The sequence below is a fragment of the Vanellus vanellus genome (assembly GCF_965231255.1).
Source record: "Vanellus vanellus genome assembly, chromosome: 2".
Classification (NCBI taxonomy): Eukaryota; Metazoa; Chordata; class Aves; order Charadriiformes; family Charadriidae; genus Vanellus; species Vanellus vanellus.
The window spans coordinates 82792000-82813855 of record NC_138906.1 but is presented as its reverse complement, the minus strand read 5'-3'; the positions used below and the strand labels follow the sequence as shown (position 1 = coordinate 82813855).

Sequence of the window (21856 nt, the reverse complement as noted above, 5' to 3'; positions counted from 1 at the left end):
AATTTACGTGTTCACAATATCTGAAAATATTCTCATGGTGCTTTAACAATAAACAAGAATTTCCTATATGCTACTGCCTTGCTTAGTGCACAAAGAACTTGCTTGAGCATGAAACCAAAGGGATTTTTTGACATATCAATTCTAAACTTTCCCAGTCTTCTAAAAAGTCAGTATTAAAATTTATATATGAATTGTGCAGTTTTACTGTAATTATGCACGCAAGTGGCAATTATTTTCTTTATGTTCTGTATCGTGCTTCAGAAATGTGTAATAAACATTTAATGCATTTAATGTGTATGGCTATTGTGACCTTTAGTTTCTGATACTGCCATGAAATGACTGGTTTCAGAGAGTAATGTGAGATGTTTTGTCTGAATCTCCTACAAGTAAAGCCTGTGAACTCCAAAATCTACTTTACAAGTATTTGAAAAAGACAAAGAAATGAAATAGCCTGTCTTCCTGTAACTGATTTCTTCTCCACCTTTCCTCCATAGCTACATCTTCCAGAAAGATATAAATAGCTTGCATCCTTTTACTCCTCACCCTGCTTCTCCTTCTTACCTCTTTTTCATGGTGCTCTGGGAGCTTTGTGTGTCACAGTACCATGAATCTCTCTAATGTTGAACTCGATTTTTTTTACAGGGGTATGAAATCTATTGTTATTTATCACATCTCTTAGTCTTTTCTTACCCTAAAGCAATTTGTTTGTCCAAATTCAGTAAGGGTTCTGCTGTGGCTTCCATAGAAACCACTGTCCCTGAAGTAGTTAGTGTCCTCTTAGTCTCTGCTAATGAAGAGCCCTCAACCTCTTTTCAGTACTTGACATTGTTGATATTTCCATCTTCCTGAACTATCTCCATAGCAATCCTCGTTATCCTACCAAGCTAACTAATTTTTGTCTTTCAAATTTGGGCTACTTCTTTGTGTTGATAAACCTTCTGCTTAAAAAGACTAGACTCATGATCTTCCATTTTCTGTGTTCAGTTGTAGAATCTTCCTCTGTTTTCTTGTCTGTATTTAATAGGTTCCCAACATTGTTTTACAATAATAAATTCTAAATGATTTGTCACATGTTTTAAGGAGACGAATACCAGGTTACAAATTTAATTACTGGTATTAGAATTATTGCTAAGACATGATTTCACAAAAAGTTTGGCATCTTTGTGAAAGACTATGTGAATAAAGTAAAATAGCTATATAAAAGGCAGTTACTTAATTTTTAAAAAAAATGAAAGAAAACCAATAATTTTAGCATAGCTGTGTTTAAATGATGGTTGCAAACCAAGACACTGTGTTTTCTATTTTTATTTAGATGCATTGATTTGCTAAGATAGGATATAATTTTTGGTCATATTGCTTTTTAGAATAAACTCTGGCAGTAACATTTATGATAGCATAGGTTTAGTAATTTTAGCGGTTGAATGAACAAATCCTAGCAGTGGTAAAAAATCACCAGGGAGGCTGCAGGAATTATTGCTAAACCAATAAGGACTAACAAAATTATTAGTGCATCCTTACATCTACAATTTTTCCTGGTGTACAGTGAGGCGTTATCTTTTCAGTAGAGAATAAAATTTAATTTTCTCTAATATTAAAGTTAGTCTAAACCTATATTGAATAAAGATGTGGATGGTTTTGTCCACATGATGTGTATGCAGAAGGACATTGTTCCTTTCTAGAGAGGACTGCAAAAAGATTTCACAGGAAAACAGAACTTAGTATCAGCTTTCACTTAAGAAATGCAGATTTCTTCCCTTTTTTTTTTTTTTTTTTTCATTTCAAAATAGTCAACAAGTTATGTAGCACATTAATTATGGCTGAATTTTAACAAAATCTTAGCTATGGTTTAGTACAGAGTTATTCAGAGTACATCTACATTTGACATGTATATTTGCATTTCAATATCCTTTGACATTGTTTCTAAATTATTAGCTATTCTGTGAGCATAAATGATTAATTAGATGGAATTCTAATGACAAGACTAAGCATATTTTGATACAGACATATGAAATGGAAGGTTTGATTACCAATGAAAATTGCAAAGTATCATCTTCCATTGGAGACATGAACACAGTTGGGCTTTGAAATGAGGGGAAAAAAGACACTCATTTGACATTGCCAATGCTGACCTAAAGAACACAAGTTTTCTGACATATAATTATTGGCCTGGGGGAAAAAATAATCCACTCAAGAAGAGATGCTAAAACCTACATTTCAGATGAATGCAAAATAAAACTGCAATTTATTTTGAAATACATTTGTTGCAAAATAAATTGTTGCACATATTATATACATATTTTTTATAAAAAAGTTCAGTTCTCTGCATCTGCGTACTTCATAAATGTTTAGTCGTAAAAATAATTTCATGTTTTGGAGTCAAAATAAACTCTGTCCTGTCTGTATACTGGAAAATTCTGGTGTCTTGTAGACCATGACTACAAAGAGTTTGTATATCCCAGTCATGCCAGGCTTTGTCTAGTTATTTAGCTTTAAAATCTTGTCTTGAACTGACCCGAGGATCCCAAAGATAGGGAATGGGAATGAATTAGCACTCTGAAACGAATTCGGTGCTCATTTCCAGTGGTGAAATGGCATTAGCTCCACAGCATTTTCACTTGGATAATTCGTATCCTGTCAGTCATTGGTAAGGACAAATTGACAATGGAGACTTCGAACAATTTGCCACTTCAAGATGTAGTTTGAATCAATGCTTGTTTTAAAACATTTTCTAAAGGCACACAGAAAAATATGTTGCATAGGCACAGTGAGAAGGTTCATTATATTCAGCTAATACATTTCTCCCAGTGTCAGGTTCTCTAACCACTAAGTCCACCTACCACACTGAAGTTAACGGAGTCTGTGCTGGTCACCTGAAGCAGTCTGTGGGACAGAGAAATGGGATATAAAACTTATATGGTAAATACAAAACAATATCCTTTTTCTAGGAAAAGACATATGTCTAGGCATAAAGGCTCTGACTGCCAAAGGACTGTGTAACTTCGGACCGTTACGTAATCACACTGTAAATTGGACATGTATATTCTGTTTGCCTAAGCTGCATCGTGTTATCTAGTAGTCTCTTTGCCTTGTATCCTCATTTTCACACAAACTGCTCCAGGTGGGCAGAACAGCCCTACGAAGTGCAACTGCATCCTTCTCCACCGAGCTGGGGAGCCGTTAGAGTGGAAAGTCGTATCCTGCCAAACGTCTCTGAGGAGCGCAGCAGGCACAGTGCGTTCTGCAGTGTAATTCTGAGGTTGTCTGTTTATCTAAATAGTCATTCAACTGGAAAGCTGTATTGGGATACAGTATCACAGATTACAGTATGGATTCTGGTAAGTGTGCATTGAAAAAAATTATAGAAATGATGCAGAAGGGTAGGGAAAGTAAAAGTGCTGACTTGAGACTAGGTTAACACACAGTAACTTATTGAAATAACCTAAATGCATTCGGTATAGCTTGAAGTTGCTGTTTGAGACCTTGTTTGTATTTTTCTGCACAGCCATTTCATTGATGTATTTGACAATGGCAAGTTTACAAGCGTGCAGTGCACAGTTCAACACTTGTTTTCTTTAAACATAAGTGTCTTTAGAAAGCATACTGTTATTCGGTGATGTCCTATGGAAGATAACTGCTCTAAAGTTTTCCTCATGACCATTTAACTAGTAATAAAAATCCTATACTCTTACAGCTTAAGTTTAGAAATACGTATTGCTATTAAACTAGGTTTGTTCCGTGTCTGAAAAGCTTTCAGTAGAGACATGTTAACAAAGCACAGCACTAAGGAGACCTTATCTTCTTCATTATACTTTAAAAATTATTAAAACCAAGTAGAAGCTGACAATAAAAACCTAAAAATAATTATCTATAGTGATATTTTTCCTGTTCTTTATTAAAAGAAACTTTTGAAGAAACATATGTGTTAACACAGTTTTGTAATATTTTCTATAGAATGTTTCCAACTTGCTATGCAAATATGGCATAGTCATCAACCAGTATGTTTATGTCCCAGAATAAATTCTAATATTCTTTTAGGTAAGAAAATTATAATAAAAAGTACATTTCATAAGAAAATTTCGTAAGAAAAAAATTGGGAATAATTTTAAAAGTGTAGGTGATAGGTAAAAATTCATTTTAATAATATAATGTAATATAATATAATGTAATATAATGCGTGTTAGTTTCATCAAACCTTTTTCTAGGTAGAATAAAATGTAATGAAAATTAACGCATTCCATGTGCTGAAATGGTAAATTTCTTATCTGAAGGTATGAAGTATTACAAACCCTCTATGAAATAGGTTTGTAAGTAAGTCAAGGATTTGGCCTCAAATATTCAGGTGTCAATATAAGACAACAGCAACAAAGTTCTGAATGGCATCAGCTTCACAGACTTTTTGGGGCTATGTGCTGAGATGATGACTTGCACATCTTTTTCCCCATCTTTCAATGGGGGAAGCTCCATAGTGAAGAACTAAACCACGTTGAGTGCACCTTTTATCTTCTGCTCTATTTTCACCCTCCTCCCCCGTGGTGCAGACTGTGATTCAGGGCACCTAGAGGGCCCTGGCTCTCTTATTCTGCATGCAGAATCTTGTCCTTTCTTGCTGTGAGGGTTAGCAGTTTTGCCTGTGGGTGGTATTTTTGGTAGCCTTCTGGGTGGCAGAGGAAGTGGGACAGAAACAGCAGAAGCCAGTCAGACAGAGAACCCTACACCTGCTAACATTTTCCTACAGAAAACAATGAAGTACTCTTCCTCTTTCTTTTTTTTTTTTTTTTTTTTTTTTCCCGGTATGATAATGGCAGTACATCAAATATACTTCAGCACTGTATTATACAAAAAATGGGAAAGAATAAAGAAGATGTCCACATGGGAATGATAATATTTGTATATGAATGTAATGTACAAATGCGTATATGCTACTGAGATTTAAATTTCCATATCTGACATATTGGTGATTTGTTTTTCTTTGATTACATTTCGAGAAGCAGCATGAGAAATGTACGCTGTTAACAGCTGATACATTGAATGTCATGTTTAATAATTTTCAAATATAATCAAAATATTTAATATTTTCTTGTGGTTTCTTCTGTATAATGTTGAAATTAAGGCCAATGAAACACTATATATTTTTTTTTTATATTCCTTAGGAATTCAAGAGAACATATAAATGACACATGCTGGGCTGATTCAAGCATTTTGCTATAATAGCATAAACATTTCTTTTTGAAACACACATATAAAAACCACAGTAGGATTGTAAATTTGGCATTACCATGCCCCAGAGGGCTTATGCTTATGTAGCAGTGCTAAGAAATGAGACCCTTCTTCCAAAACAATAGAATCTTGTTCTATAAAGACAATTTGATAGGGGTATTTTGCAGGTGTACAAAGGCTTGCCAGTGGAGAAGCTCTGCAGGACCAGATTCTGCATCTCAATACTATGTAATAAAAAAAGGAATCCATGTACAATTATTTAATATTGTAGATGCTACTGCTGTAGAAGAATAATATTGACTTAGTAATTACCCCTTCATTCTGTTTCCATCCCTTATGCCTTAGCAGAATGGTTTTCTACTATATTATTGTTTGTTCTTCTCTTGGTTAATTTAAATTGTAACAAGTAAACGAGCTTCTACATTTTTCCTGGGGAGATAATTTTCCAGTTTAAGAAATATCAGTGCTTGTATATTGAATTTCCTCATAGTCTCTCTAGACATCCCTATTCCTAATTTTAAATGGAATACCCTATGTTTTTGAAGAGAAATGTTTTGAAGACCACACCTGGTAGCTAGACTTTTTTCTGTTGGTCATCTAAAATTTAATGGTGCATTTCTACTTTGGAAAGCTGCTTGGTTTTAAAAGACACTTCTTGGTTTTATGTATTTTATTTTTTTTAAACATGCTGTAGTTCACAAACAGGCCATTGGCTCAATTATTTCTTAAAGTATGCAATATCAGAAGAAGCTTCACCTTTTGACTATTGTTTTATACCACAAAATCTTCTCCTTCCTGTTTCCTTTTTCAGTCCATAAGTTCTAATTGCAGAACTGTGGGTGATGCATGAGCAGAAAAGGGACACAACTTGATTACCTGCTTCCTTGCTGTGCTTGAGGCATGACTAAGAATGAAAACAATATTTCTACTAGGAGACTGAGCAAATATGGTCTTGAAGTCTCTCGCAGTTAATAAATTTGGAATCCCCATTTTTTCTGAGCTATTTACTAGGCTAGGACTGTAGCGTCTGTTAGCAATCACAATATATATGTAACTTCACATCTTAGAAGGAGAAATTGTACTTCAAATTATTTTGAAAATACTACACAAAGTTCTTAAAAAAACTTCTTAAAACAAGCTAGTTTAAAAAATAAAAATCAGGTTTGGGAATTACTTAACAGACCGTCTGTCATTCTTTTCAGTGGCCAGTCCAGCCCAAACCATGACAACAAATAATAAAATATTTTTAGGACTGATGGCTGAAAGAGGTTTAAAAGCAATCTCCGTCAATCAAATCATCAACAAAACCAATTTACACATCTAACCTTTTCTAGTTTTTTCATCCTCCCCACTACTAAAAGCAATAGCATAATGCAGGCACATAACCAGACTTCTGGTTTGCCGATTTCTGTTCTTTGTCACTGGCCACATCTCTGACAGTCCACTCTTTGTCCCTTGATTAGTCTGGCTGCATTCTGTGACCCTTGTCTTCGTTAAGATGTGATCAAAATGTTATATTTTGATTTTCTGCTCCCAAAGTTCCATTATCTTTTATCCTCCCACACATCTATCCTTTTTTGTCTTATCATTCTGATAGCTGTCTCTTTCTTTTATGATCTATTTTGATGTCTCCCAAACTGTAATCTGAGACATATGATCCACAGTAATTAGTAAAGAACTTGTGTATAAATATTCTTCTTTTGTCCTGCTCTTTGTCAAAAGGTCCATTTGTCATACAGAAGTAAAAAAAAAAAAAAAATTCTATTAATTTTTCATCCTTAAACAATTAGTTGCCACAATGATGCTTTATAGCCTCCAATGAGCATACCTGTTTTTTCAGGAAACTGAAACAACATTACTTTTGTCATCTGCGAATGAAATTATATCCTTCTAAAATTCAGTAAGTTGCCAATGCCACTTAATCTCCAAGTTGGCTCTTTTTTTCATCAAATTAACTATTCAAAACCTATTTATGCATGAGAATATAGTCAAAAAACTTTAAAAAATGAATTTAAAAAACTGTAAATCTTGATCTCATAGTTTCTTGAGAAAATCGGGTAGCAGGCATAAAGTAAGTGCAAGCTCAGATCATAATTAAATAGAAGCTATTCAAAGTATAAATGGAATCAAAGACTTTTTAAAAGCTTCATGGAAGATAGATCTATTAGCGGCTATTAAAATGGCAGTCCAGAAACAGGGCAGGATGAGTATTGAACCAAGGTCTCCTCTTTTATTTATAGAGGCCACTTGTTAGAGCTCACTTGTATTAATTTTACACAGAGGAAAGACTGCATGTTCTTTAGTGAAAAAAAAAAAAAAAAAAGGTTTTATATTCCTGAAATGAGAATGAATCAATCTTTCATAAATGAATGTAGAGAAATGGAAATATTTAAGACAAGCCAATTATTGTCCTACAATGCATCTCTTTGGAAAAATAATAGTCCCCCAATATCTAAACCAACCTGAAAGAGCTGAACTGCTGGAGGAATGTCTTTGTGTGTCAGGAGGACGAGGGAAAGAACATCAGTTTCTCAGTGTGTTCTACTTACAGTCTGCAGGTTTGGCTCCTTGCGTTAACAGAAGATTAGTAGCAAATCATCAGCAGCAACAATGTTCTGGAGAGTGGAACCACATCCACAGTTGCTTTTGCAGTTTTACTCAGTGAGAAAATTAATACTACAAAATTAGAAGGCAGCAGTACACTGATGTATGTGGATGCATGAGGTATTATATAACAGTGAATCGTTTCCTGTATACTCAGAGACTGCAGGTGAAATCCTAGGGTTAATTGCAAAAGATGAGGAGAGGATGATGGAGAAAAAGAAACTCAGGGAAAAATGAATTTGTTCTTGAACCGGGTAGAACATTACAGTGTTGTTCAGACCTGCTGATAGGTAATACATAGGTTCGATGATTTATGTATTATGTAGATTTATGCTGCCTAGATTTATATTTTTAAGCAGTGTACACTCTCTATTAAAAGAACATTGTGCAGGTTCATCGTGACATCATTCACTTACATCACACCCCATAAAGAAAGGATGTAATTCTATGGGACAGATGGCTAAATACTCCATCCAAATGCAAAATAATTTGCTTAGGAGGGAACAGAAAATTAAATCTGGAGCTGCTAAGTATAATGCAATAATCACTTTACCATGATCTTCTCAAAGCTAGAAACCAGCGAAGCTCTATAAATGAACTTTCATTTTCACTGGAGTATTCACCCACGTCTGCAGTGTCCTGGTTCACTAGGATATTTAGAACAATAATCCACAAAAACATTCAGGCCTGATTCCATAATGTTGTTGCAACTTGAGAGAGTTGCCTTTAATGGTATGCTACCTACAAGCATTGCTGGGAAGCTGATGAGCTGATGAGACCTTTATTGAATCAGAAATCCAACTGACTTTGGAACAGTGAAGGTTCAGAGTCAAATGTTATATTCTTGCTCTTGATTTTTGCCATGCAGGGATGCAACCTGACAGTTCAGAGTTTCCGTCTTTGGCAGGGTAACCATGACACATCAGGAATTTTCTTATAATCCAACTTCTGGCTGCTGTAACCCACTGATTTCACACAAGTTGCGTGCAGTACTTTAAAGAACTGCATATATTACAAGAGCCACAGAATAAATTATTTTTTAATTACATAGTAAAATTTATTTGGAATATGTATGTATTATGCACATGAATTCTGCACTACTTTGTTGTAAACTGGTTTATTTAATAATTTTGAAACTGTTGCTTTGAAATTCTGCTCTACTGCCTCTCTGGGTGTGCTGAGAGTCCTACCTACAGAATTCAGGCGGTATGTTGCTCTACTGGCTGAAAAGTGGGATTAGAAGAATGTTTTCTCATAAACTGATTTGCTATATTTATACACATACCACAAAAGTGAATTGAAAAATTAATTAACTGGCAAAAGTAACAAAAAAATAAAATAAACAATTTAAAAATTAATTTGGCATTGGACTTAAAAAGCTTATATTGCAGAGTGGCATTGGAGATTTTTCTTATCTTTGTCAGTCCTGATGAGAAGGGATACATAAGCCTAAAAACTTGTCTGGTTTTATTAAAGCAGCTAATATAGTTGGATAAAAGGTACTCCCTCTCTCCTCTGACTTTCCTTCTTCCCTCTCTCCTCTGACTTTCCTTCTATTACAAGTATATAAACCTTTTTTATAGGAAAGTCCCCATTTGCTTGGTAGAAATATACCACCTTTCGTTTTTTACCTCTACTTTACGTAAGACAGTATAGATTCATATTTTTTACAAGATTGTTTAAAAATCTGTACAAAGAACCTTTCTGCAAATTTTATATACAATATACAATACTATCCTACCCTTTAAGATTTATTTAACCCTCTTTAGAGGATTGTTAGGATCAAGCTTTTAATGTATGTGCAACAATCTGATTTAAAACATCGAAACAGATTTCCTTTATATCACACAAATACACATGTAAATTACGTCAGATTTCATCACTTGTACAGGCATGTGTTTGTTTTTATGAAGTCACACAAAACTGATTTAATTTTTAAGGGCTTTTGATAAAATCAAGAGAAAGACAATGAACATGGGGGGTTTGTTTCCTCTGAAAAATTATAGTGTGTGATTTCTCACAGTACTTTGCAATGTGTTTGGTGTTGTGAAGTACAGCAGCACATCATTGACTTTGGAAGAAAAATGCAGTGCGTGAAATCTGGCCCTTACTGGTAGTGCTGTGCAAAAGCTGGCCGTAAAACAGTGCAGGGTTGGCCGAACATCAGTGACAACAAATATTCTGGCACTACTGCACAGGATGGCTTAAGGCACTCAGCCATGGCACAGAGGAAAGCACACTGACATTGCTTTGGAAAAGATCAAACTTCCCCCTTGGTCAGTAAATTGCAGATGGCAGCATATGTGTTAGCAGGTGGGAAAACTGTTTACTCCCTTTGGCTCTCACTCTGGATCCCGTTGGATGGTGCCGTGCTGCCTGGTGCCCATTCTGTATCCTAATTTGAGCATTAGTTGAAACAAAGCCCTTCACTTACACAGGGGATGGGATTGAAGAGCCTCTTTACGTCTTGTTTTCTCTCTGCATCTCTGCTGAGTGCTGGTCAGGCTTGTTCCTAAAGATTTGTCATTAAATTACTAATCTGAAGCTGCTGGGGACAAAGCAAATTTTTTTCAGCAATCAAAAGATAATGTCTCATCAAGAAATCAAATGGAAAAGCATGGAAGGAGTCCTTAGAAATAAAAAATAATTAATTCTGAAGGAGCGGAGACCAGCTGGAGTTGGGTACTACAACCTGATATTCTTCCACTGTCTACCCTTCTGTCTCAAAGCTACTTCTTTGCCAAATCTGGGCACGTTCCTGCAGTTTTTAAGGCTTACTCCACATTTCTTTGTCTCTCCTTTTCACTTTCTACCTGGAATTAAAAGCCTCTTCCATTCTCTTTCCTCCAGGAAGCAAGCCCAGGAAAGCATCTCAACTTCTTTTCTTGCAAACTGCCTTGAACCTGTCTCAGAAACACATACTTACTAAACACAACCTTAATTTGGAAAGGATCTTTGACTCGTGTCCCATGGAAGGCCATCTTCCTTTAAGGTGTCTGAAAATTGTGGGGCAGTAAAAGCTAGTTAAAAGCAGCGTTTCCGATCAGTTTAGGCAGTGAAGGTACATAAATTAACGCCTCCTAAATGGTTCGCTGTCCCTAAGGCAGAGTTGCCTGCGAATAGAAAGAAGAGCAGTCTTCTGCTCCCGTCTCCTCTACTGTCCTGCTGGGTGTCCTTGGGGAAACTGGTGCACAAATAAGTGCTTCTCCTACCTGTAAAATGGTGATAATGACACTGACCTTCTTTGTAAAAAGCTTTAAGGACTAGAGATGAAAAGCATTATATAAAAAGTAAGTATTATTATCGTTGCTCCTAGCAACTAGCAGCCTGCTTCCTGACAGCTGCAAGAGCAATTCTCAAGTAACAAAAATCCCAGCCCCAATTTCCTTCTCACCATTTTTACTCGTGAAACTCTAGCTTTCACCTCTTCTTCCACCAGCAAGTGCCAGATCTGTACTTATGTGATGGAGTGTCTGAGAGGGTCATTCCGCCTCCTGCTGCTGGAGGGAAAGGAAGACTGCAAGGATCACGGACTGTGTTTTAAAAATAGGATGTTTTTGGATCCTGTGCTGCTCTGAACATATACTTGCACTACTCTAACAGATCATAAGCTGTTTCTAATGTCGTCTAAATGTCTACCGGTAACTCAAAAGGTAAATTGAAGGACAGAACTATAAGCAGTGAAAGTTATTATCATTTTATTCCCACCAAAACCCAAAATCTGTGTTTGTGAAGGCTTACTTTGTACAGCCTGTCATTCCCTTGTGAGAAGTGATGGGAGAAATGCTTGGCACATTGACTCTAAAAGCAAATGCTTTTTAAAATTATGGAGTTCATTCCAAGCTTGATGAAGGTATATTAATATGTGTTATGACAGGAGCTGTGTCAAATTCCATGGTAAAATGAACAAAATCAGGAATATGCTCATATTTTAAGTCACAGGACTGCTATGAAAATGTATTTCCTGCTAAAATAGTACACACCAGCAAGAGGAAAAAAGACATTGAAGTTGTGACAAGACACTGTCACTTCGGCTTTTACTGGTGATCTGTAATTTGCTAAAAAGTATTCTAATGAATTTTACTGGAGTGGGCGAAGGGTGTTGCAGAGCGCTTTGCTTTGAATGCGGATGGTGGGGCAGGGAATGAAAGGAAAGACGTAAATGTTCCTGGATTTCCTCTGTTGCATGGTGCCCTGTGACAGCCGGTGGGCTGCTTCCGTGCAGAGGCACTCACTTCCCCTGCAGAAATAATGTCAACATGATTTCTCTGGAACATAAGAACAGTGATATTCACAACCCTCTTTTCTGCATTTCCCTTTCTGTGAGATTTTAATGAAGATTCAAAATCTCAAATTTGGAAGTGATTTTTAAGTAGAGTTCATATCCGTCCTAGTTTGAATTATGATTCATGAACTGAAACAATCAAAGTAAAAGATACCTTCTAACTGCAGGATGCTAGAACAACATAAAACAATCTGTAAAATCAGATTGGTTAATGTCCTTTGGTTTGCACATAGTTGAATGTGTCTTTTACTCTGCCATGCTTTTTTTCCTCTTAGGTGGGCATCTCTGTTTGAATAGAAGTGGCACCCAAGGGCTTTTGGGGGTTAACCTTGTAGATAATAAAGTGGTGATTTTATGTATGCATATGTATATGTTCACCCGTACAGACAGAAAATCATATGCATACAAAGTCATGTCCATATTATGTTCCTGAAAAATGCTTCTACAATTCATCTCTCCATCATTCATCTTCCCATAACAGAGGCAAAAATATTTGATTTCCCCATTCTGCTTTTTTTTTCTTTGTTTTTCTTTCTGGAACTGCTCAAGATCATCTAAAAATTAAATTGTAAAACATAAAATATAACAATATCTCAACACACAATGACCCAAACACTTGTGTGTTCTATCTGTTTGCTTAGCACAAGTGAGGAGTGAAGTGTAAATGTGACTTTAAAATACAACTTTCAGTGTAAATCAGACCATTAGCAGTTGAAATGCCTTCGGTAGAGCAGAAGACGTTAATGCTTGTTGTCATCGATGCATAAGAAAAGTAGTAAGAGAAAGTTTTATATATTTTTTTGTGTGTGACTAACCTATTCTGAAAACAGCCATTTCATGAAATGACTAAAAATTTTAGGCATGTTTATGTTTGGTGGTGGTTGTGGTTAGGTTGCTTAACCTGGCATAATGAGGAGTCTGTTTCGTCATTTCACTGAAAGATGCAACCTTCTGTGGGAGATTGTCTCCAGCATTATTTTTTACTGATAAGATTGTTTATCAGGATAAGCTTGTAACTCTATGAGGATGTTACAAAATTCAGTTAAAGTGAAAAGAAATAGAAAATACATAAATATTACAAAATAAGACCTTCATCATATGTTCCTGGTTTTGGTTGTTTCTTTTTTCTGCTTTCAACACGGAGTGGATTTACTTTTTATTTTTTTGGAACATTCACTTGGATTTTTTCGGTTTTCATTTTAACTCCTTTTCGCTCCTTTTTCTCAGCTTGCTCTTAATCCTGGGGCAAGCCTATTCAAAATCCATTTAAGACTTAAGTCCATAAGTATGGAATATCTCAGTTCTCGCACAGAGGGAGGAACATCTGCAGAAGCATCACTGGAAGCAGTTCCTGTCTCTCATCCCTCTCTCCTGATGCATAATGAATATTTCCTATCCCATTGCATCAATCAACACTTCTGCCCAGTATTGGACCAATATTGTTTGCCTATCCAGCTGAAGCTTGGTCTTTTTTGTTGGACCTTTTGTCAGTTGTGCCTGTCAATGTCATTAACCTTAAAATGCCAAAAACTTCATCAGTAACAGTTTGTATTGGACAACTCAAGACATTTGCTATGTCAGTTAGCTCCTTCAACTATGCTAGGGTAGTGGTATCCATGCTGGACCTTACTCAGTTCCTATAAATGGGGACCTGTGAGACTGACAATAGCCATCAAACTCTAAGAGACCTATCAGGACTTTCTTTCCTTCCCTTTATCTTTAGGAATCCAAATACAATGTAATAGTAGGATCTAGGTGGAATGCTCCCTTTAGGACTTAGAGAAATCATATAGCCATTGTATCACGGGTGGTTAAAAAGCAATGACTTAGCAGTAACTGGACTTCAAAATAAGTTGTTCACATACATGTTTATTATGCAGTTTCCTTTACTTCTCCCTCAAAATTCCGGTTTATTCATTGAACGATGAACTTTGTTAGTATTTATTTCACAAAAAATATTGTTTAAATGATCAAAAAATTTATGTACATAACTCCATCAGTCTGAACCTATCACTAGAAAACAAAAGTTAATCAGAGTGATCTGAAGTCTTTCTGCCACATTTGTAACCTGACAAAGTAGATTTCTATATCTGCCAATGCTACACAAGTTCCTGTTGGTTCCCATATCTGGCCCTCTGCCTGTTCAGTGGCATAGAAAACCTAACATTTACTTAGCTGCAGTAACCTCTAGGGCATCCAGAGCAACTGGCCACCCAGCAGCCTCACTCTGCCCTGTTCATCTCAGAATGTCCTCAGGTTTGGAAGGTGATACAGCATGGGGTTTGCAGGCATAACCCTCTAGCGTTTCAGGTGGGCAAACTCAGAGGCAGTGCAACTGCTCTGCTGAATACTCATTGCAGCAAAGGGGCATGCCTCTGTCACAGACTAAGGTGGCAGTGGTATCCTTGAGGGATACGGCTATTGCTCTGCAAAGGAACTCTTCCATGAGAAATGGCCTGGGAGTCAGTCTGGCTTATGACACCAGAAGAACCAGCTCATCCTATTGCATATGGTTGTCAGTTATGGGTTCTGTTGTATACAATGTAATCAAAAAGGCCCCCCGAAAAATCTTAATGGATGCAAACAGATAAAAATGGTGCAGAGCAAAATGGATATATCACAGTAATTTCCACTGTGATATGTTATTTACTGTGTTGTTTTAGATGTAAGAGTAAAAGAAGATTTATTTTTTAAAAACAGTTGTAATAGAAAAAATAGTTTCTGCAATCCATTTGAATGAACGAGCCTACGCAACTACCAGTTAGGCATGTCAGGTGACAAACTTGCCAGCTAGTTTTAGTCATTTTAAGAATGCTTGAAATTTTTAGCAATTTTGAGAAATTACTTGTTTTGCTATATCAACTATGTGAATTTCTGTGAACTGTAAATCCATGTAGGTCATCTTTTAAACATATACTGTTTTGAGTGGTACAAGGTTCTTGGAGTCCCTACTGTAATAACAGGAAAGCATGGGAAAGTACATGAAAAGTAAAAAGTACATGAAAGTACATATTTTCTTGCTGAAGACAAAGGCTAAGGCTCTCTCTCTTTGCTTTAGTGACAATGACTCATGAGATGAAAAAACCTAGAGCGAGAGAAGGGGGGGTGCCTTTTTTTGATGCCCTTCTGGAGTTTCTGCTCTTCTCAAAGTACCATAGTGGTACCATGACATAATGATACTGAGGACATGTCTCTAACAGAGCATTCTGTGACGTGACTTCTACAAAACTTCTTTTTCCTTTCTGTCACTCCTTTCTGAAAAAAAAAAAAAAAAAAAGGAAAGATAAATAACAATATACAAATAAGATTGTTTCTATGCAGAAAATATAAATTTTAAATTAAATAGATATGTCTGCAAGGAAGAAGAATTCCTCACACCCTGTTTTCTTCATCCTGCCTTTACCAGTAGCCTCTCTGAGATCAGACTGATACCCTTTGATGTGTCCTGCAACAGTTCTTAACATTAAAAACTTACCTAACTCCACTGCCATATACCTTGTCTGTACCTGTCCTTGCTTGGGGACAGATGTATTTTTGTTTTCCTCTCTCTTGCCATTCTACATCACTGTGTGATATTCAGATTTCTGATGACAACTTACAAGATTGCTAAAAGCTCTCCTTTTAGTCCAATCTATTGTGCTTGTCATTGAAGATGAAGTTTGGGTGTACAATTTCTATAAGTCAAGGAAGTTTTTCCTATATTTTTGGTTTGGTTAGATTAGGTTTGGTTTGGTTTGGTTTGGTTTGGTTTGGTTTGGTTTGGTTTGGTTTGGTTTGGTTGTTTTTCTCCATCACCCCTCGTCATTTCTCTTCAGGGACATAGTTTTATCTTCCTTTTTATTCCTCCTATGCCATCTTAAGGCAGTGCCTTGAAGTTATGAAAAAAGTTATGAAAATTGCACTGAAAGACTAATGCATTCCTATGTATTTTTGCTTTACCAGCAACACTGTTGAGAACAAACATTCCATAAGTCTTTTGCTTTCACCTCCAAAAGACACAAAAAAGAAATATCCATTCTTATGTCGTTAAGGTATACACCCATGTCTTGTTACTACATCACGTCCATGTACACGGATGCCACATGGTTGCAGGTTGTTTTTACTTTTTTGTGTCACTAAAGTTTTTTTGCTTGCAATGCAATGTTGGAGACCTGACATGCAGCTCATGGTGAGCTGTTGAGGTGCTTGTTAAGAACCCCAGTGCCCTGACACCTCACCCCACCTTCCCCCCCGAAAAATACCCAAGGACTTCAGTGTCAGAAAACTTGAGATGCATCCTTGGGGCTGGCAGAAAAATATGGCAGAGGGATAAAATAAATAATAATAAACAGATATTTTTGAGAAATAATCTACAAGTCAACACAGTAGAGAGGAAAACATAACATGCAGGAATGTGTTCCTTTATCTGGATGAAATGACCATCTATATTAACTTGTTTTTCCCTAAAGGTGTTATTAAAAATGCAAATGCTATGGATAGTGTACAACCTATATTGTTGATATCCTTGATTCTTTTTCATATATTTGAGGTTTTTATTTTATTTTATTTTTATTTGTTTAAACAAATTTGCATAAACTTTGCAACTTTTAATTAAACCACATGTGATCCAGGTAAATTCCTCCTATCATGTGTCATGTAAAAAAAACGTGCATTGCATAAAAGCTGGTCTAGCAAATAGATTTTAAACACAAATATATATCTGAAGATTGACATTAACGCTTTAGAAAATATGCAAATGTATGCACTTCCTTGAAGGAAGACAACACTAAAATCTTTAATAAAATATTAGCTGGACTTTGTTTTTATTGCTTGGCTCACTTTGATTTAAAAAGAAGCTATTAGTAACATGTCTGATTTGCCTAATTGCCTGAAAACCCCAAAATATGATTAGAATACAAAACCTTTCCTTTCATTTTGACATTTCTTTCATTATTCCATTTTTTTAAAAGGCATATTATGAAATTGTTTTAATATCTACCAAAATAAACTGTCATGTTTCCTTAAATCCCCAGGCATGTATCTGTTAAATCCTCTCACTGGTCACCTGTTCATATAAGAAGGTATGTGGTGGAGAGTTTCACAATGAAACTATATTATTATGCCATATAGTAATACACATTGCAAGTCAGACTGCATTTATTTATAATCACTTTTTCAAAATAATTTTTCTTTTTTCTACACTGCATTCGCATTACAGAACACTCTCTCCATATTGTTCTTACACAGTACATTTCAACCAGTAATCAAATATAAGAAGATGCATTCAAAAATTAAGTATTGCACAATACGCAGTTTCCTTTGTTCAGAAAGATTTGACAGTTCCTTATGATTAACAAAGTACATGAGTAAGTAGTGTTTTTATAAATACTAATTTATTTAATAAAAATACAAAAATATAAATATACATATATAAAAATATCATGATGAATCAACACACAGACATTCTTTAACTCAATAAATATGGCAGCAATATTAATCTTTTTTAAAGTATATTTTTTGAGATTATGTTACAATACAGGTGCACACTGTCCCAGCTAGTAGGAAAGGTGATGCAAAGCAATTAAAAAAATTGTTTCCATCTCACTTTTAAAGGCACAAAAAGCCTTTTATTGTCTTTTCATTGTCAATGGAAACCTTTCATCAGAGGTTTCTAGGCAGAGAGGGTGAATTACAGATTTTTCAAAATCTAAATCATTCATATTCATTCACGTTGACTTATTGATTAAGCAAACCCTTACTAAGACAACACCTATTTTTTGTAAATTTTTTATTCCCAAAAGAGAGTAGGCCACTTTATCTAGTAACATAGACATGAATTCCACTAACACTGACCAGGTCACACATTACTTTCTCAGTCTCGATCACTGTCCTCTCCACCATACATATCTGCAAGTTTTTTAAACCGAGGTCCCCAGTCACTGAGGTAATCATAGTCTTGGTTGCCCTCTGTGGTAAGTGATTCCAGGGAGCTGAGTGAATTTGCTATGGAATCATTTCCTTCATAGGCGTATGTTGCTAATGAATCATAAGGAGGTGCAGCTGGGTCTAAATCATTTTCCTTCAACCTTCTATGAATAAAATCTTGGACATCAATGTTTTCCCAAAGAGGTGCAGTCCGTCTTATCTGAAATATAGTTTCTGGGATAACATCTCTTCTCATCTTACTTTCCTCCCTCGCTTCTGGATTTCTCAGTGCGCCAATGTCAAAAGCCTGAGTGTCTTCTTCCCCACCTCCTTCATCATTGTAGGTCACAATGTTGTCCCGAACATCATCCTTTGAGATGATCAAGGGTTCTTTCTTCCTCTGTCTCTTGAGAGCCGTAAACAAGACAACTAATACTGAAAGGAAACATAGATGAATAAAGAAACAAGTAGTTAGAAATTAAACAAATGAGCAAATGTTTTGCATTATCTGTTCAACTGGAAAATTTTTAAGGCTGGGATAGGATTTTTAGTGGGAAAATAGTGATAAAAGCTATCTCTAAGTTGAAGCTAATAAGGAAAAATATTAATGACTTTATAGCAGTCAAAAACTTATGCTTTTTTAAACCTATGGGAGCAATGATTAAAATCTTATATATTTGAAATAGGTACATAATTAAGCTGAAGTTGAAAAGCAGTCAATGTCTTACAATATATCATCTTACTAGGGTTTGACTTTGGTTTAAGTTTTGTGAAGTACCGCCTTCCTGGCAGTCACTAAGGGCAATTTCATCAAATGTAGTTCAATCTTCTTGGCAAAAGTAATTCACGCTCTTGAAAGCTAGTGATTTAGGTATTCCTAAGTGCCTAATTCACTTTTGAAAATGGGATCTACAGGTCTGTCTGAAAATAAGAACCTGAAGACCTTCAGCTATCAATATTATTGGCAACAGTACTTTTGGCTTCAATGACTGCAAGAATTGAAATCCAATCTTTGGTACTAAATGTTTCTTTTTAAAAACATGATCCCCTTAGTTTAAGAAACATTAGTTGAATAACTATTCCTTAAGGACTGACACAAAAATGAACCTCTACAGAGGGAGATGAAAAACTGAAGCTAAGATTTGTAAATACATTCTGGTGCCTAAATGCTATTGGTTTCGGTAGGAATTCAATGCTTAAATGCATTCAAAAATATCACCCCAGCTCCAGTAGCTGCAGTAAATAGGGGAGGCCAGTCAGATCATCTGTCAGTGAGGCATAACAGTGGTTGCCAAACCACACATTACAGCAGCGCTGAGCATGTTATTGAGTCTTAGAAGCAAAGTTTTTACTCTGATTGGCTTGAGCACTGGTGTATAAAAGAAGACTGGACATGCTGCGGGTAGAGAGAGGGGACCAGAGATCTTCCATGTGTCATGGTACAATGCTGTGAATGTAAAGGCTGTTCTAGTTTGTTTGCAATTTTTGTATCTGTACAGGAGCCATTCCTTTCCAGTTTTCTTAATGCTAGACAAGTAATAGCCCACTTAAGTAAGTTTAAGAACTTCATGTACAAGAGTAGGACAGATGACTTCATTATGAAGAAGTGTCTTTCACAGCAGCTACTTAATATATATCTCCTATTTTAGGCATGATGACAGCAGTCTACTATCCTAACACGCTCCGTCTTGTTGAATAATTAAATAATACGCCAAGAACCACACTAGCTGTAGACTAACAATGCTGTTTAGATGCTCTTCAGCTTTATGCTAATCTGGCTTCAGCTATGTCCGCAGCGCTAAGCAGAGCAGGGCCTTTGACCCTGGGGCCAAGAGACACAAGTGGTCACACTTGTTTTGCACAGCACTGGTGGTCCAAAGCTGCACTTTGATTTTTGTGCTAAAGCATTGCAGCTGATCAGAGTGATGTTTTAATTGTGAGCAAGTAAGTACATGTGTTTTGCGGTGCACATTTCATGCTCTGTGTCGGGGCATGAAGGGTGTCGTTGAAGATGCAGAGCCTATTGATATGGTATTAAGAACTATGCAAGGTTGAGAGACAGACCTGGCAGAGTTTGAACCATAATTATCTGCTGGAAGTGGTGCCCTGCAAGTTCTTCTGCTCAGACTATGCCTGGGCAGCATCCTGGGGATTCCAAGCTGGCTCATGCTGAAACCAGGCCAGCAGCAATGCTTGAACCTAAGCAGTATGGACAATCAGTTTGTCAGAGCTCAAGTACCCTCCATTTCCTATACCCAACAGTACAGATTAGTTCCTAAATATTGCCCCTCTCCTAACAACCTCTGTGGTCCTCTGACTATTTTCTCAAGGTAGCTTGAATCCAGTCTAAAAGCTGAAAAATAAGTGATCTCCTCAGAATTATATAAACTGACACCTATAAGCTTGTCACTATCCCCTTGGCAAGCTGAGTTTGCTAGGGCAGGTGCAAAAGGAAAGAGGTTTTCCACAGACTATGACTGGAAAGTAGAGATTATGGCACTTTTAAGGAGGCCCTTCTCTGGTAAGCAAAACATGCAAATTGCAGTTTTTATTTTTTTTTAATACCAGGTTATGAACTAGCATTTATTCTAGTTTCTTCATATCTCACCTCATATTTCTAATGTTTCTGCTTTCCAACCATCCATTTAACTTCTGTGCTCACACTTTATTTAATCAGCTGCTCGTGCTACCACTTGCAAGCAATTGAGCATTTCTCTTTCATGCTTTTGAGCTAAATATTTCCTGAGTATAAAAATTACAAATCATTCATGATTAAATAGCTAGTATAATTGATAATTTTTTTAATCACTGAGAAACTTATCACTGGGCTTCAGGAATATGATTTTTAAGTCCTGGATTTAAATGAAGAACTGTTTATAACATAAAACATTACTCAGATAGCATGTTATCTAAAACTGAACCTGGTTTTTCAAATTTATTTCATCTAAATGACATTGATAGTCTCATTCTTTTTGCACATTCTTCTGAATAGTAATGATGACAAACAGCCCATAGTAGCTCCCTCTCCCACTCTCCCAGCTCATTTTCCATCTTAGATAACAGTTGGTAAAAAAAAAAAAACCAAAACCAGCAAACACATCAGGTATGACATATTGGTCTGCATGGTCATGTGAATAAGAGGGTGAAGAATGTAAGGAGTCGATAATACCTTTCCCTAGTCAATCAAACATCTCATCATAGGTACTTGCCTAGCAGGATAATGATGCAGAGGAGAATGGCCACCAGTGCCCCTGTGCTGAGGCCAGCGGGGAGGAGCAAGGCCTCAGCGTTGCAGGACTGCATGTTCCCCCGGCTGTCGCAGGCACACACTCGAATGGTCAGTGTGCCGGTGCTGCTCTGGATCGGGTAGTCATTGTCAAATATTATGATTGGCAGGAGATAGGTACTCATCTTACTGCGGCTGTATCCATTTCTTCTAGTCATAATTCCTGCTGTATTATCTAGAATGGAGAAGCGGGAAAAAAAAAAAAATGTTTCTGGGTGAAGTTTTATGTGGTATTGGGGCTGGGGCAGGGGGGATGGTACCGGTCAGCAGTTACCTTTGTTGTCTACAATGGAGAAGTTTGGATGAAGAGCAAATTCTGGCACCAACTCAAAGAAAAATTTGTGTCCTCGAGGAGGCTCATCTTTGTCAACTGCACTCACAGTCTGTATCAGCTATAAAAAAACAGTATTTCATGCTGTTTTAGAAATGTTGTGTTTGAAATAAAATAAGGTTTCTGCTTTTCATGTCCAGTTAAAATCCAATGAGTCTCTATCTGGAGACACAAACTGGTGTCCTAGGCCAAATGTTCCCCACATAAACACAGGAAAAGTTACAGTAAG

The 21856-nt window shown here is 36.4% G+C and overlaps 1 protein-coding gene across 1 annotated transcript in view; it reads right to left on the bottom strand.

Moving 5' to 3' along the window:
• Window positions 1–17957: 17957 nt before the first annotated feature.
• Window positions 17958–21856, bottom strand: part of CDH9 (cadherin 9) — a gene marked incomplete at both ends in the record, with an annotated part of 71094 nt that continues 67195 nt past the window's right edge. Inside the window, 3 exons of the mRNA XM_082479611.1 lie at window positions 17958–18445; window positions 21220–21471; window positions 21571–21688. Coding sequence (XP_082335737.1) covers window positions 17958–18445; window positions 21220–21471; window positions 21571–21688 — 858 coding nt within the window. The remainder of the gene's footprint in view (window positions 18446–21219; window positions 21472–21570; window positions 21689–21856) is intronic.